Source organism: Balaenoptera borealis (assembly GCF_965194805.1).
Source record: "Balaenoptera borealis genome assembly, chromosome: 17".
Lineage (NCBI taxonomy): Eukaryota > Metazoa > Chordata > Mammalia > Artiodactyla > Balaenopteridae > Balaenoptera > Balaenoptera borealis.
In genome coordinates, this window is record NC_138876.1 from 3,642,806 (window position 1) to 3,655,731 (window position 12,926).

Sequence of the window (12,926 nt, forward strand, 5' to 3'; positions counted from 1 at the left end):
TTTGTTGAATGCAATTAACTTGCTAATGGAAGAAAGTAATGGGATTTTCCCCCACTTCCTCAGTCACTAGAGAATGTCAGGAATGACATTCTTCCCTTTTGATTGCAACCTAAGTACTGGGGCTTTAATTTATGTAGGAAAAGGGAGAGAGGTTTATAGATCTCTCTCTGAGGACCACACTGGCTGTTTAACATTAGCGCCTTGGAGACGTCTATTTTCTGCATTTCTAAACCTAATTTCTTCCTCCACCGATACTTGCTGAGAGGCCGTATGACTTCCTCGATTATGAACTCGCATGAGTCCGTTTGTAATAATATGTGTAATTACATCAAGATGTATAACAGGGCAGACGTGAAACCAGCATGAAACCGACACGTGTAGAGAGACGCACTTGGTTGTATTGAACAGTAAGCCACAGTTTGCATCCTTTTTAGGAAAAACAACCTTCCCTCTTCTTTATTTCCCCCAGCAAGAATAGCTGTTGGATTGAAATTATCCCAGTGGATTTCCCTTCTTCACATAACAGCTCAATTTACCAGATTTGGTGGGGGGGGAGGCCCTTGACACATTTACGTACCTGTTTCCCACACGCTCAGGTGATATCTTGTGGTTGGTTAGACCATCCCTGGAGAGGAGGGGGACATTCACCTGCCGCGGGAGGTTTCCCGTCTGGGAGTCTGTGGAGAAACTTCTAGAACTTCTCCCCCTGGCCCAGAACTCGGAGGCAGTGGAGTTTTCCTTAACGCGGCTCACCCCTCTCTGAAGCGCACAGGTGAGGCGAGTGTGGAAGGACTTCTGAGCCAGCTGGTCCTGGAGCACCTGCAGCTGGCCCCTCTCCTGTGGGGTGAGTACCACTCGTCACTTGGCAGGGGGGTGCGCGCGCCTTTTCTCAGAAGCGCAGGCTCGCGCTTGGCGGTGTGTGCTGATGTCACAGAGAGCCGTGGGGGGAGGGAAGCTCGCCGCCGTGCCGGACTCCGCGTGTCTGCCGAGCTCTGCCCGGGCACAGCCTCATGAACGGGCTCACCGCGCTCTGAGCACAGGTGTGGCAGTGACGTGGAGATGCCCTCGGGGTCCATTTGCTGCAGCGTCGGCTGTCCTCCGCGGGGGCACTTGGTGTCCGCACGGGCGTGTCTCCTGCCGATGTTTCTGCATCTCCCGTGACCAGGGTGGTGGGCGGGAGCGAGGCTGCGGCTAGCTCCTCTCTCCTGGACTGGATCTGGCGGAGTTGGTTTGGTAAACACCCTAACTCGGCCTGGCGCCCAGTCTGTGAGCGATCGCCCTGAGGTGGCGCTTCGAAAAAGGTATTTGAACGTTCGCTGCCCGTTGCACCTGGAACTCTCACCCCAGTCTCTGCCTTCCTAAATAGCAGTGACAAAATTTTGTTGAGAAAACAAACTAAATGTAGAATTTTTGTTGAAGTGAGAGTGTTTATTATTCTCTGGGAATGATTCCATCCTGTAATCTGTGTTGGGTCAGATGCAAGCAATCATATATGTGTACCTTCTTTCTTCTCTTTGCCCCAGAAACCATTGTAAATTAGTATCTGGTATTTCATCCACTTAATTAATTAGCTTGACCTCCCTCTTTTGCATGCTAGAGACACAGGAAAATTATCCCAGGGGTCTGAAGAGCAAAACAGGCCTTCCTCCTGGCATTCCCTCACTTCCCCTTCAGTTTGGAGAGCCCCTGGCGCTGCACGGGGGCCGCCCACTCCGCTGGGCTCCTGCTCCCGCGGGTGAAGGTTGTCGGGAGGCCTGTGAGGGGCGCTGACACGGCAACTGTGCCTGGACTGTGTGCTACACCCGGGGCTCCTTCCGTGGAAGCCGCCCGCCTCGCTGGTGCAGCCCGAGGGGAAGGAGGCGGGGGTGTTTCTGCGGGATGTGTCACTGCTTGCACCTCTGGGGGTGTCCCTCGCTTTCCTAGTTTGGAATGTCTTGTCTCTTAATGACCTGGGCTCAGCCAGCTACTTCCACCGTATGTGGCAGCTGAGGATGAGACTCCCAGCCCCAACCAGCCCGAGGAAACACAGTGACACAAAGCTTGTATTAAGGCATCATGTCAGTCAGAAGAAATTCCCCAAGGCCCCAGCAGTCTGGGAGTGCGCCCTGGAGGGTCTGACTCATTCCAGAGATTGGGGGGGTGTACATTGGGAGAGGACCCTGGGACTCTGCGGGGAGACGTGGCCCAACTCCTGCAAAACGTCATTTCAGCAAACTGGGTAACATGGAGGCCTTGGTGGGGGAGATGGTTAGTTTGTTTCTAGCGTGAAATTCGTGAGGAACGGTGGCAATACTTGTATCTTGGATGCGTGTGGCGCAGGCCTCCCTGGCAGGTGAGCTGCCCATGGACCCCCGCCTCCTTCCCAGGGAACTTAGCAGTGGCGCTGGGCTTTGGATTTCTCCCCCACAGGCTACGTCTCCAGACAGCTGCTCCCGGGCCAGAGTGTTAGCACTCAGGCCCACGGACCAGGCTGGGTCTGCTGGGCCAGGTGAATCGGGTGGTTTTGGTGAGTCCCAGCGGCTGGTCAGCCTGGTCTGAGGACCCCTCCCTGTGGCCCAGCCGTGGTGAATGGCCATCTGGTCTGAGGCCCAGCTGGCCCGGCAATGGGCGCAGGGAAGCCAAGGGGCTGAGTCACTGTTCCTTTGGCACCTTTGCCAAATATATATATATATATATATATATATATATATATATATATATATATATATATATATATATATATGTAAACTGATAAAATTAAAAAAAGGAAAAAAAATTTATACAGGATATAAAAAAGGGAGGAAAAAAAGTGAAAACAAAAAACCCATATACAAAGAAAAAGCCCCAGGCCACTCCTGATCCCCCGCCGGGGAATGGCCCTGTGGGATCAGCCAGTCCCCTCCTGCCCTTTCGTTGGTGGGTGGCAGCCCTGCCCTGGGCCCCTCCGTGCCAGGCGTGTTCTGTGAGCTGCCCTCCCCCTCCTCGCAGCCACTGAAGGCAGGCACCACTGGCTGTCTGGAGCCCCGAGAGCCTCGGCTGTGCTGGGCCCCCCGGTGCCCCAGAGCCTGTTCCTGCCCTTCTGCAGGGCCTCTCCTCTCCCCTCTCCCCTCCCACCACCCACTCCACCCTGCCCCCCATTCTTCTGTTTGGTCCCAAGCATTCTAGTTTTAAAATCACGTTTGGGAGCCTGCTTTATTGTGATAATCTTTCCCAAAAGAATCGCTGCATTTGGGGAGCACTTAACTGCATGCAGCTTGTCCAGTAACTCTGTCACCTCGTTTATTCTTCATAACTACCTGCTGGACTAAGCATTAGTCTATGTTTTATGGAAGAAACTGCTGAGTGAAAAGATTACATGATTGGTCCCCCAAACTGCTATTCCTGCCCCCAATCTGCTTCCTGCGACCTGGGGTCCTCCCTGCAGCCCAAGTGACCCTCCCAAATGTGACCCCGATGATGTCACTCTTAAACAGTTAAAACAATTCCTTGGCTCCCGTTATCGCTGAGGATGGACTGGAGCGTCCTCAGTGAGGCTTAGAAGTCCCTCCCCCACCAGCACGCCTGCCCCTGCAGCCTCCGTCCCCCGTCTCTCTGTGCTCTCCCAGCGCCATCCTCCCCGAGCTGTGCACCCCGGGCTCCCTCCGCTGCTCTCCCTTCTGCCAGGAAGTTGCCCTCTCTTCCAGGCATTTTCCCCTGTGCCCTGTGATTTCTCCTAGTCCTGTCTTTCCTTCTTTGGTCCTCCTGGGAAGCCTTGCTTGCTGCCCACACATCCATGCTCTCACACCCCACCACTGAGCTGTATGTCCTCCTTTGTGTCCCCTCCTCAAGTTCTCGTGGCCTGTAGATGGTGTTCCCCACTCCCAGTGAGCGCCCTGGGAACAGACAGTGTTGACCGCACCCACCGGGTCTCGATGGTTGCTGACCGCGTGGAAGAATGGGTGGACGAAGGCCATCCTCCTCACAGGGTCAAGGCCATCCAAGTCCTAGTCCTTAGACGTCCTTCTTCCACATGACTTAAATAGTTCCATGTTGACGTGCCCAAGTGCACTTAGGCAATCCCTTCTGGCTGGTTACTAATGGTTTCCAGTTTTTCCATTCATAAGACTAAGGTGGACATTCTTGGCATCTGCCCTTCTGCCCCCGGATCAGTCCCAGAGGGCCAGTGTCCAGGGCAGGGTTACTGGTGCTTTGTGATGGCGTTGCATGCTTGTGGCCAGCTTGGCCTCCAGGGCGGCCGTACTTATCCACACTTCCCCCGGCAAGGAGAAAACGAATTCGCCACGGGTCACTCTGGATCCTCTGTGACGCAGCAGCCGGGAGGGCCAGCTCCACCCCAGGCGTGAGGGGCCAGGCTGAGTGAGGCCCAGCCCTGCCCTTGTCCTACCCCAGTGCCAGGAACCCAGGCAGCCTGAGCTGGAGTTTGCTTCTGGGGCCCGAGTCAGAACAGGGGTTCTGGTCCTGGGCCAGAGGGTATGTCTCTCTGAGCCAGGTCCCTGGAGAAAGCTCAAGGACAAAGGACAGCATGTAGACCAGGTGGATGAAGAGTTTCGCTCAGCCCCCGGCTCCTCCCCCTGAAATCACTGTGCTGGACCCCTCAGCGCTCTGCTCAGACATCCTCCCGTCCCGCAGGAAGCCTTCGCCTCTTGAGTTCCCACCCCACGTTGTCTTTGCCTGTTCACTTGTCTGTCTTGCTTCCGAGACTGGGAGCTCTGTGTGGGCAGGTTAAAGGAGGTGCTCGGTAAGCTCCCTGCGTCCGATTGAGAGGGACCTGGCCCTGGGGGGAGCAGGTGCAGGTACCAGACCTGCAGCCTCTGGGGTCGTGGGCGCCCAGGGAGGCCCACGTCTGCTACTGCCTTGGGGCCCCTTTCCTCGGAGGGAAGGTGACAGGTGGACCTGGAAGCAGTGGGGTGAGGGTGCTGTGGAGAAGGGGGTCCTGCCCAGCCCGGGAGCTGGCCGATTCCCGCCAGCTCTGTCGTGGGTGTTCACTGTACTCTGGGCCTCCAGTGAAGGCCATGGGTGATGCTCGGTCCTCCTCTTTCTACAAAGGGGGGCCGTGAGGCTTTCCGTGATGGGAAAGACTACTGCCCCAAAATGGATCCTCTCTGCGGCATGCGGTCAGTGTTTGTGTGATTTGCTTATTTTGTGAAGATAAAGTGTGCACAAACTGTGTATTTTCCTCCTCGGGTACCACGGGAGAGCTTCCTGCCACTTTCCCTTCTTACTTAATGACATAGGCTGGATCCAGTCTCATTCCGTATTGCACGCGGAGCTGCCACAGTCTTCTTAACCACAGCATAAGATGTATCGTAATTTATTTACTCTGTATCTTTTGATGGGCCCTTAGTAATCTTTTGCTATTATAAACGTCGTTGCAACAAATACCCTTGTAAGTATGCCGGTCCTCCCAGGAGTGAGTCAAGCTGGAAGATACTTATTTAAATTTAACAATCTCTTTAGAAACAAACAAACAAAAACTTTGTTTTTGTATCATACTCAGACTTTCCTCATTTAGCTTACATTTAAAAAAAATTCTCTTAATGCTTTCATGGGCTCGGTTGTTTTAACATTTAAATCTTTTATTTATCTGGAATTTATTAAGGTGTGAAGAGTGAGGCATGGATCCACCTTTTCTTTTTCCAGAAAGCTACCTAGTTATCCCCAAGTCACTTAATAAATGGTCTATCTTCACTAATAAGCAATGCCATTTTCTCATATGTTCAGGAAAATCTTGGGATTCTCTTCCATTAATCTGTCTATCCATGGGCCAGTATCACCCTTGTAAGTATATTATGGGTTTACAGTATATATTAATACTTCCTTGGGTAATCCTCTTCAATGTCATTTTCTTACATTCATTCATTTGTTTATTTAAATATTGTGGTCAAAGCACATAATAAAAATTTGCCATCTTAACCATTTTTAAGTGTACAGTTCAGTAGTGTTAACTGTATTTGTATTATTATGGCAAAGATCTGTAGAATTTTTTTATCTTGTAAAATCAACCCTATGCCCATTGCACATCTTTCATATTTATTTTTATGACTTCAGAAAGAGCTTGTATAGCTCATTTTTTTTAAAAAGAAAACTTCTATAGTTATTTAACTGCCTCTTTAACAGAGGGTTTTTCCCCTGTTTTTGCTTCTTCTTTTATATAAGTTTGCTTCCTCTTCTTTTTCTTGTTTAAGTTGAGCTAACACATGATCTACTTTCTTCATTAATTCTATCCCCCTTCTCTTTTCTAATTCAGTGATTCTTCTATCTTTATTAATTTCTTCTTTCTGCCTTATTTGGGCTTATTATATTATTTTTTCCCTCACTTACTGGGTTGGACATTTAATTCATTCATTTAGATTGCCCTATCATTGGTACAGTTTTATGGGGCTATGAATTTTCCTATGATTACTGCTTTAACCACATTCTGGCATTTAAATTTTTCATGTTTGATATTTTTAGGCATTCTGCGATTTTAGTTTGTTTCATCTTTATCCCAAGAGTTGTTTAAAACATAGTTTTTTGTTTGTTTGTTTCTTCTCATTTTGTTATGACTTTCTAATGTAACAGCAGTGGAATCAGTTTAGTACTATTCTCACCTCTTAGAATTTACTGAGATTTCTTTGTGGTTAGTTTTTGTTTTTTGGTTTTTTTCTTTATGACTACTCCATGGACATTTAAAAGGAAGGCATATTGCTTGTTTTAAGTGTATTGAGTTGAAATGTATCACTTAGCTATACCTTATTAATTTGCTTAGGTTTTTTAAGATCCTTACTTATTTGATCTACCCATGGACTTTGAGAAGTGAATTACAGTTACTGCTAACATGGGTCCTCTTCACCCTGATGGACTTCTGCCCATCGATGTGATACTGTCTGTCCTGTAATACATGCAGTGTGAAGGCTGATGGTCTTTGGTGCATAGATGTCATAATTATTCTCACTTTGTTGTGCCTTCTACCATTTAAAGTGCCTTTCTCTGTCTCCTCTAATGTCTTTGCCCTTATTTCAATCTGATCTGATACTGTAGCTCTCATCCCTCCTTTCTTTTGGTTTGGCTGATGTACCTTTTTTTTTAAATGGCACAACTTTTTTTTTTTTTTAAACTTTGGGTTTATTTATTTATTTATTTATGGCTGTGTTGGGTCTTCATTTCTGTGCGAGGGCTTTCTCTAGTTGCAGCAAGTGGGAGCCACTCTTCATCGCGGTGCGCGGGCCTCTCATTATCGCGGCCTCTCTTGTTGCGGAGCACAGGCTCCAGACGTGCAGGCTCAGTAATTGTGGCTCACGGGCCTAGTTGCTCCACGGCATGTGGGATCTTCCCAGACCAGGGCTCGAACCCGTGTCCCCTGCATTGGCAGGCAGATTCTCAACCACTGCGCCACCAGGGAAGCCCCTGGCTGATGTACCTTTGCCTCTTGTTTTGTTTTAAACATTTGAGAATTTTTTTTTCCCTATGTGGTTCTCTTAGATGAAGCATAGAGTTGAGTTTTGTTTGTGACCTAACTTCAGTGTCTTTTTCATTAATAAGTGGGTTTAGACCAGCTACATTCCTTGATATGGCACATACATTTGGTCTTATTTCTGTCATGTATTCTGTTATGCTTTTTATGTTGACTTTTGTGATCTGTGTCATCTTGGTTTTATTTTGTGTGATGATTTTATTTTTTCTTCCTTTTCCTTTCTAAGCTCTCCTGCTTCTCTTGTCTGACCTCCCCATCCCCACATCACCTTCTAAGGCCTTACCTGCTTTAGTTTTCTTCACAATTCTTATTATTCTCTGAAAGTTCATTACATATACAGGTTTTTTTCTTATTTGTCTCTCCACCCCTGCTAGAGTATAAGCTCCACAGAGAAAGAATCTGGTCTTCCCTGTATTCTCAGAGCCTGGAACTGTTACCGGAACATTTTAGTGACAGCTGAATACGTATTTGTGGAAGGAATTAATAACGTAACCTTCACAGTCTTGTCTCTGAAGTAGGTAGTGTTATTCCTGTGCTTTAGGGCAGGGAAGTGCAAAGCGTATGCAGGGTTATTCAGCCTGTGAGTGGCAGAGTGAAGACTAGCGCATGGTCACTATGATTCGAAAATCCACGTTTTCCCCATTATTGTGCCTCCCAGAATCATATAATGAGCTAGTGGCCTACAGCTGGATTTGAAGCCTGGGTCTGCTGACTTCTAACCAGAAATTCCACAGTACCATAGTCTTTTAGAAGTAAAGATAAGCAAAAAGAAAAAAAGAAGGAAGTTATCGTGTTATTACTCACAGACTTGCAGGAAAGTTGCACATACAGTGGTTAGAATTTTTTCTGAGCCATTTTAGAGTCAGTGCACCATCGTCCCAAATTCTGTGTATTTCCTACAAGCAAGGACATTCTCTTATTTAACCACAACACAGCCATCAAAATCAGGAAATTAGCATCCGTTCTACCATCCAGTACTGAGACCCCATTCAAGTTTTGCCAGTCATCCCAATAGTGTCCTTTGTTCCTAAAGGATCTAGACGTGGTTCAGAACCACTGTTGCCTTCAGTTGTTTCATGTCTCTAGTCTCAGTCGGTCTGCAACAATTCCTCAGTCTCTCTTTGACTTTTTTTACCTTGGTGCTTCCAGATGTTACCAACCAGCCATTGGTGGAATGCCCCTCAACTTGGGGCATTTGTGTGATGTGTCCTCATGATTAGATTCAGTACCCGTGTCTCTGTCAGTAGTCACAGAGGCAGTGCTGTGTCCTTCTTGCCCCTCTCAGATGGCTCGTGAGTTGTGTTTGTTCCACCACCAGTGGTGGCCACCTTGATCACCTGACAAGGTGGTGTCTGCCAGCCTTCTCTGAGATCAGGTTCCTTTGCTTCTCTTGGTAATCACTAAGTATTCTGTGGGAAGGTGCTTTGAAACTTTGTAAATACCGATTCCTCCTTAAACTTTCCTTTGTTCGTTTACTCTGAGTGGATTCGTCATTTCCTCTTTTACTCAGTGTGTTAAAGTATGTGACTGTCATTATTTATTTTGATGCACAGTGGGAGCTCTTTCAGGCCGACTTCTGTGCCTCTCGACACGTCTCCGTCGTTCTCTGGACACTTCCTTGCTTTCTGGCACTAGGTGTCCCAGATTCATCATGAACTACAGCTGCGACAGCATCCATTTTCCCCAAGAAATCTTGGTTCCCTTTAGTGAAGATCATTATTTAGAAACCAAGATGCAGATGTGAGAATGGTCGTTCTTACTGGGGGGGTTGCTACTCCCTGGCCTTCTCAGAGAACACAGCCAGGGAATATACATGTACATATAACTATAAATACACACACGCACACTCAACATCTCTTTCTATACATATTGACAGCTACCAGTTCTCTCTGATACCTCTACTTCCAGACCAACACGGCAAGGTTCCTTCAGGTTTGTCCCCATCCTCAGTTGTACCTCACTTCCTTGGCATTGAGAAATTGGCTTTTGTTATCTCTAATGTAATTACCAATTTGTCAATCCCCCCACTGTAACCAGTCTTCCATCTCTGCCCCAACCCTCCCCCACTCTCAGCATGTCAACCTCTCACACTGCAGGGGGCGGATCCCACATGGGGTGGCTCTGCTGTGCAGATGCCCTTCACCCCCTCCCTGGCCCCCATGCCCCCCTGCCCCCAACCCCTCCCTCATCCCCCAGGCCCTCCTGCCCCCACCCCGTGGCCTTGGAACTGAAATTTCCAGGAGGGGTGCCTGACATGAGGCCCTGCCTTTGCCCATGGCACCCCCTTCCTTGCTGTCTTTTCACACCCTTTCCTGGCTGGTTCCCTGTCCTTATTCTCCGGGCCCTGTTCTCCCCTCTGTCCTCCATCCCCATGGTGGCTCTTTCCGATTCCCCTATGAGGATCTGTGCCTGTCTCATTCTCCATGAACTCACGGGGATGAGGTCCAAGCTAACGTCCATCTCCCTGTCTCCAGGGCCTGTTCCTTATGGGACCCAGAGGAGGCACAAGGCAAATGCTTGTTGAGTGACTGGTAAATAAATAGTAAGCCTTCAACAAACGTTTGTTCTGTGAATGAATGAATGAATGAATGAGAAACAGTCCGTTTCCTGAAGGAGTTCATGGGCTTGTTGGGGAGAAAGGGTGTGTTCCTACTGGACAAAAATAGATGGGCCAGAAGACTTCCACTGGGGAAAACATCTCTGTCCGTTCGTAAAGGTGCCTCTGGCTCTGGGTTCTGAGAGAAGCTTCTCAAACCTCTTCGTCATCCCCAGCACCGAGGAGCCTTAATCGTGACCATGCGCCTCCCCTCGGGCTGGGCCTGCTTGAGTTCTCTCCTAATCACAGTGAAAAGTGAAATCGGGAGAATCTAGACGGCTGGTTTGAATGGGTGCTAATTAGTGCAGATGTAGGTCAAGTCCAGGTCTCTGCGATCTTCTTAGTCCCAGAGTTTCACGGGAGCTTCCAGGCAGAGCTCGCACGCGTGTTTCCTGCAGCGCTTACTCCGTCGCTCCTGGACCTGTTGATGATCAGCGTCCTAGGATGCTGGTACCGACGGGCCCTCCGCTGGCTCATGTAATGACAGGCACTTCACTGCAATTGAACAACTGCTGACATAAAGCACTTTGTCCCAGTGTGTGGGACAGCCCCAGTGCGAAAGTGACCCACTTCAATCCAGGCTGCAAGGGTGGGTTCTGCTGGACTGGGTGGTCCCAGGCCCCTTCTTTTTGCTGAGATTTCACCTCCAGGATCAGGAAGAGAGCATTGGGGATCTTTCCAGTGCTGTGGGAAGATCCACTGTGTGAGGCTGGAGGCACTCACAGCTCTGCAGGGCTTGCCCACAGCACGCCCTCTGCCACCTGCCCTACAAACACCGTCTGCCTTGCCCCCCCGGGGCCCCTGGAGCAGGTGGAGGACCCTCACCTCACAGAGCCGGCGACGGGGCTCTGCAGAGACAGCAGTGGGTCTCCGGCCAGAAAGTCACAGAGCCGGCGCTTGAATCGACCACAGGACTCAGCTTGTGTCACATTGTTGTAGGCGTTTTCCGTTTCTTAAATAAGAAAGTGATTTCAAGGTATGCAACATGCTAAAAGCAAGTGATGGAGGTTTCAGTCTTTCTCTAGTTTTCCCGTTGTTTCTTTACAAGACAAAAACTTTAACCCCTAGGGCTTCCATCTTGCAGGAAATTTGGTCTCTGGATGCTGCACCCTTTTCAAACATAAGTTGTGGTTAGAGAGCAGAGTCACGGAATGGGGGTCTGGATGTGGATCAGCTGGGACTCACCCTACCGGTGAATGGGATCTCTTGTTTTTCTTGATGCCTCGTCCAAAGACAGACAGCACAGCAAACAGCCCCGGGTGCCAGCTGAGGAAACGGCTCCTTGGACGAGCCAGCCCCTGGGGCTTCTGGCCGGGAGGCTCACTCAGGAGGAGGAGGCGTCTTCTGACTGAGTCTACAGCCAGTCGAGCTGCGGGAGCACGGCTAGCGAAGGCCGTCATACAGGACCTGGCTGAGACCCTGGTGTTCCATGCTCTGTTAATCGGAGCCGAGGCAGCTCAGAGCTCTGGCTGGTGGAGGCCGCCTACCTGATAGGTCGCGTCACTGCTGGGCGGGGTGGCCATGGCTGCTGCGGGCTCCCCTCGGACTTGGGTCCAGGCTGGCTGGGGGCCAGCAGCTCCCCCACATCCCAGCCCCGTCCCTCACCGTCTGCCGGCCGTGGCAGAGGCCTCCCTGCTGGGCTGCCTGCGCCACGGCCACCCCACCGCCACCTCCTGCTCTTCCCGCCCCTCTTCCTCCTCCAGTCGCCGCCTTCTGTGCTGCGGCCCAAAGGTGTCCTAATAGCAGGGGCCCTTCCCTGTCCCAGCTCGTCCTGCCGGCCTGCGTCACCTGGGACGAAGCCGGAACACCAGCGTCTGGGGTGCAGATTCCTCCCTCCACTCACCCCCTGGCTTCCTCACGTCACGCAGGGGGCCTCGCAGGCTGCTTCCCATCCGGGGGGGCTGTGGGAGTCCCCGGGGGGGGTCACATCCACTCCCGTGGTGGCCCATCCAAGCAGCCTTGCCTGCCTTTGCTCCGCTTTTCTTTCAAGGCTCCGGTCCCCTTGTGGAACTGTCCCCCTACTGCCCGGCCACGTCACCTTTCCCCTGCACTGGCTATCCTTGGCACAGACGCAGCGAGTGCCGGCCCATGTGCATGCGCCGTGTGTGTTGGGCATGCCAGCTCTGTGCCCTTGGGCTGGTGGTGCCTTATATTCTTCTTAAAGTACCCTGTGTCTCGGCATCTGGGATAGAAGCTCTTTGAGTACAGATACAGGATCAGCTTTTCTTATTTCCCCTGATTCATTTGAGAAGATGCTGGAGGGTGTACATACGTGGGTTTTCAGTTTACAAAGAGCTTGCATGTCCGTGTTGCATCAGAGCCTTGGAAAGGCCCTGCTGGGGTGATAGCGTCACTGGCCCTGCTCTACAGAGGCGAGCCCTGGGGCACACAGCCAGGCTAAGTGACTTGCCCAAGGTCTCGCGCCCAGGACATCAAATCCAGGCCTCTGACTCCCTCTGCTGTGCTCATCGACTCCCTGCAGCTGCTCCCCTGAGACCTTGTACCTGGGCATCAGGCCTGGCGACAGCAGTGCGTCTTCCGCAGGGAGGGAGTAAGGGCGCCTGCCAAGATCTGGACTTGGGGGGGGGGGTGGGGGACGCCCAGTTCCACCAGAGAAGAGCAGGTGAGTGGTCAGCCTGCTTGGGCTGTCTTCACGCTGAGCCGGGAGGCGGGGGGAGCCAGGGAGGAGACCCGCGGTCCCAGCCCACTCGCCTCCACCTCCCTGTGGACTTGGGAGGCAGCTGCCCTGGGCTGGAGTCCCGGCTTCGTGACCCTAGTGACTGTCCTGACCTGAGGCCTGGGAGGTGGCTGTGAAGACCAGCAGCCAACCCGTAACAAACGTCAGCCCGCCTTTCTCCCTTGGCTCCACAAGGCATCTTTTAGGGAACTAAGGCCTGT

At 50.9% G+C, this 12,926-nt stretch overlaps 1 protein-coding gene across 5 annotated transcripts in view; it reads left to right on the top strand.

Annotated features, from left to right (window-relative positions):
* TRAPPC9 (trafficking protein particle complex subunit 9) overlaps positions 1-12,926 on the top strand; it is a 552,118-nt gene that overhangs the window by 442,923 nt on the left and 96,269 nt on the right. For all 5 annotated transcript variants that reach the window (XM_082364605.1, XM_082364607.1, XM_082364606.1 and 2 more), the window contains one exon: positions 753-844. In XM_082364605.1, coding sequence (XP_082220731.1) covers positions 753-844 — 92 coding nt within the window. The remainder of the gene's footprint in view (positions 1-752; positions 845-12,926) is intronic.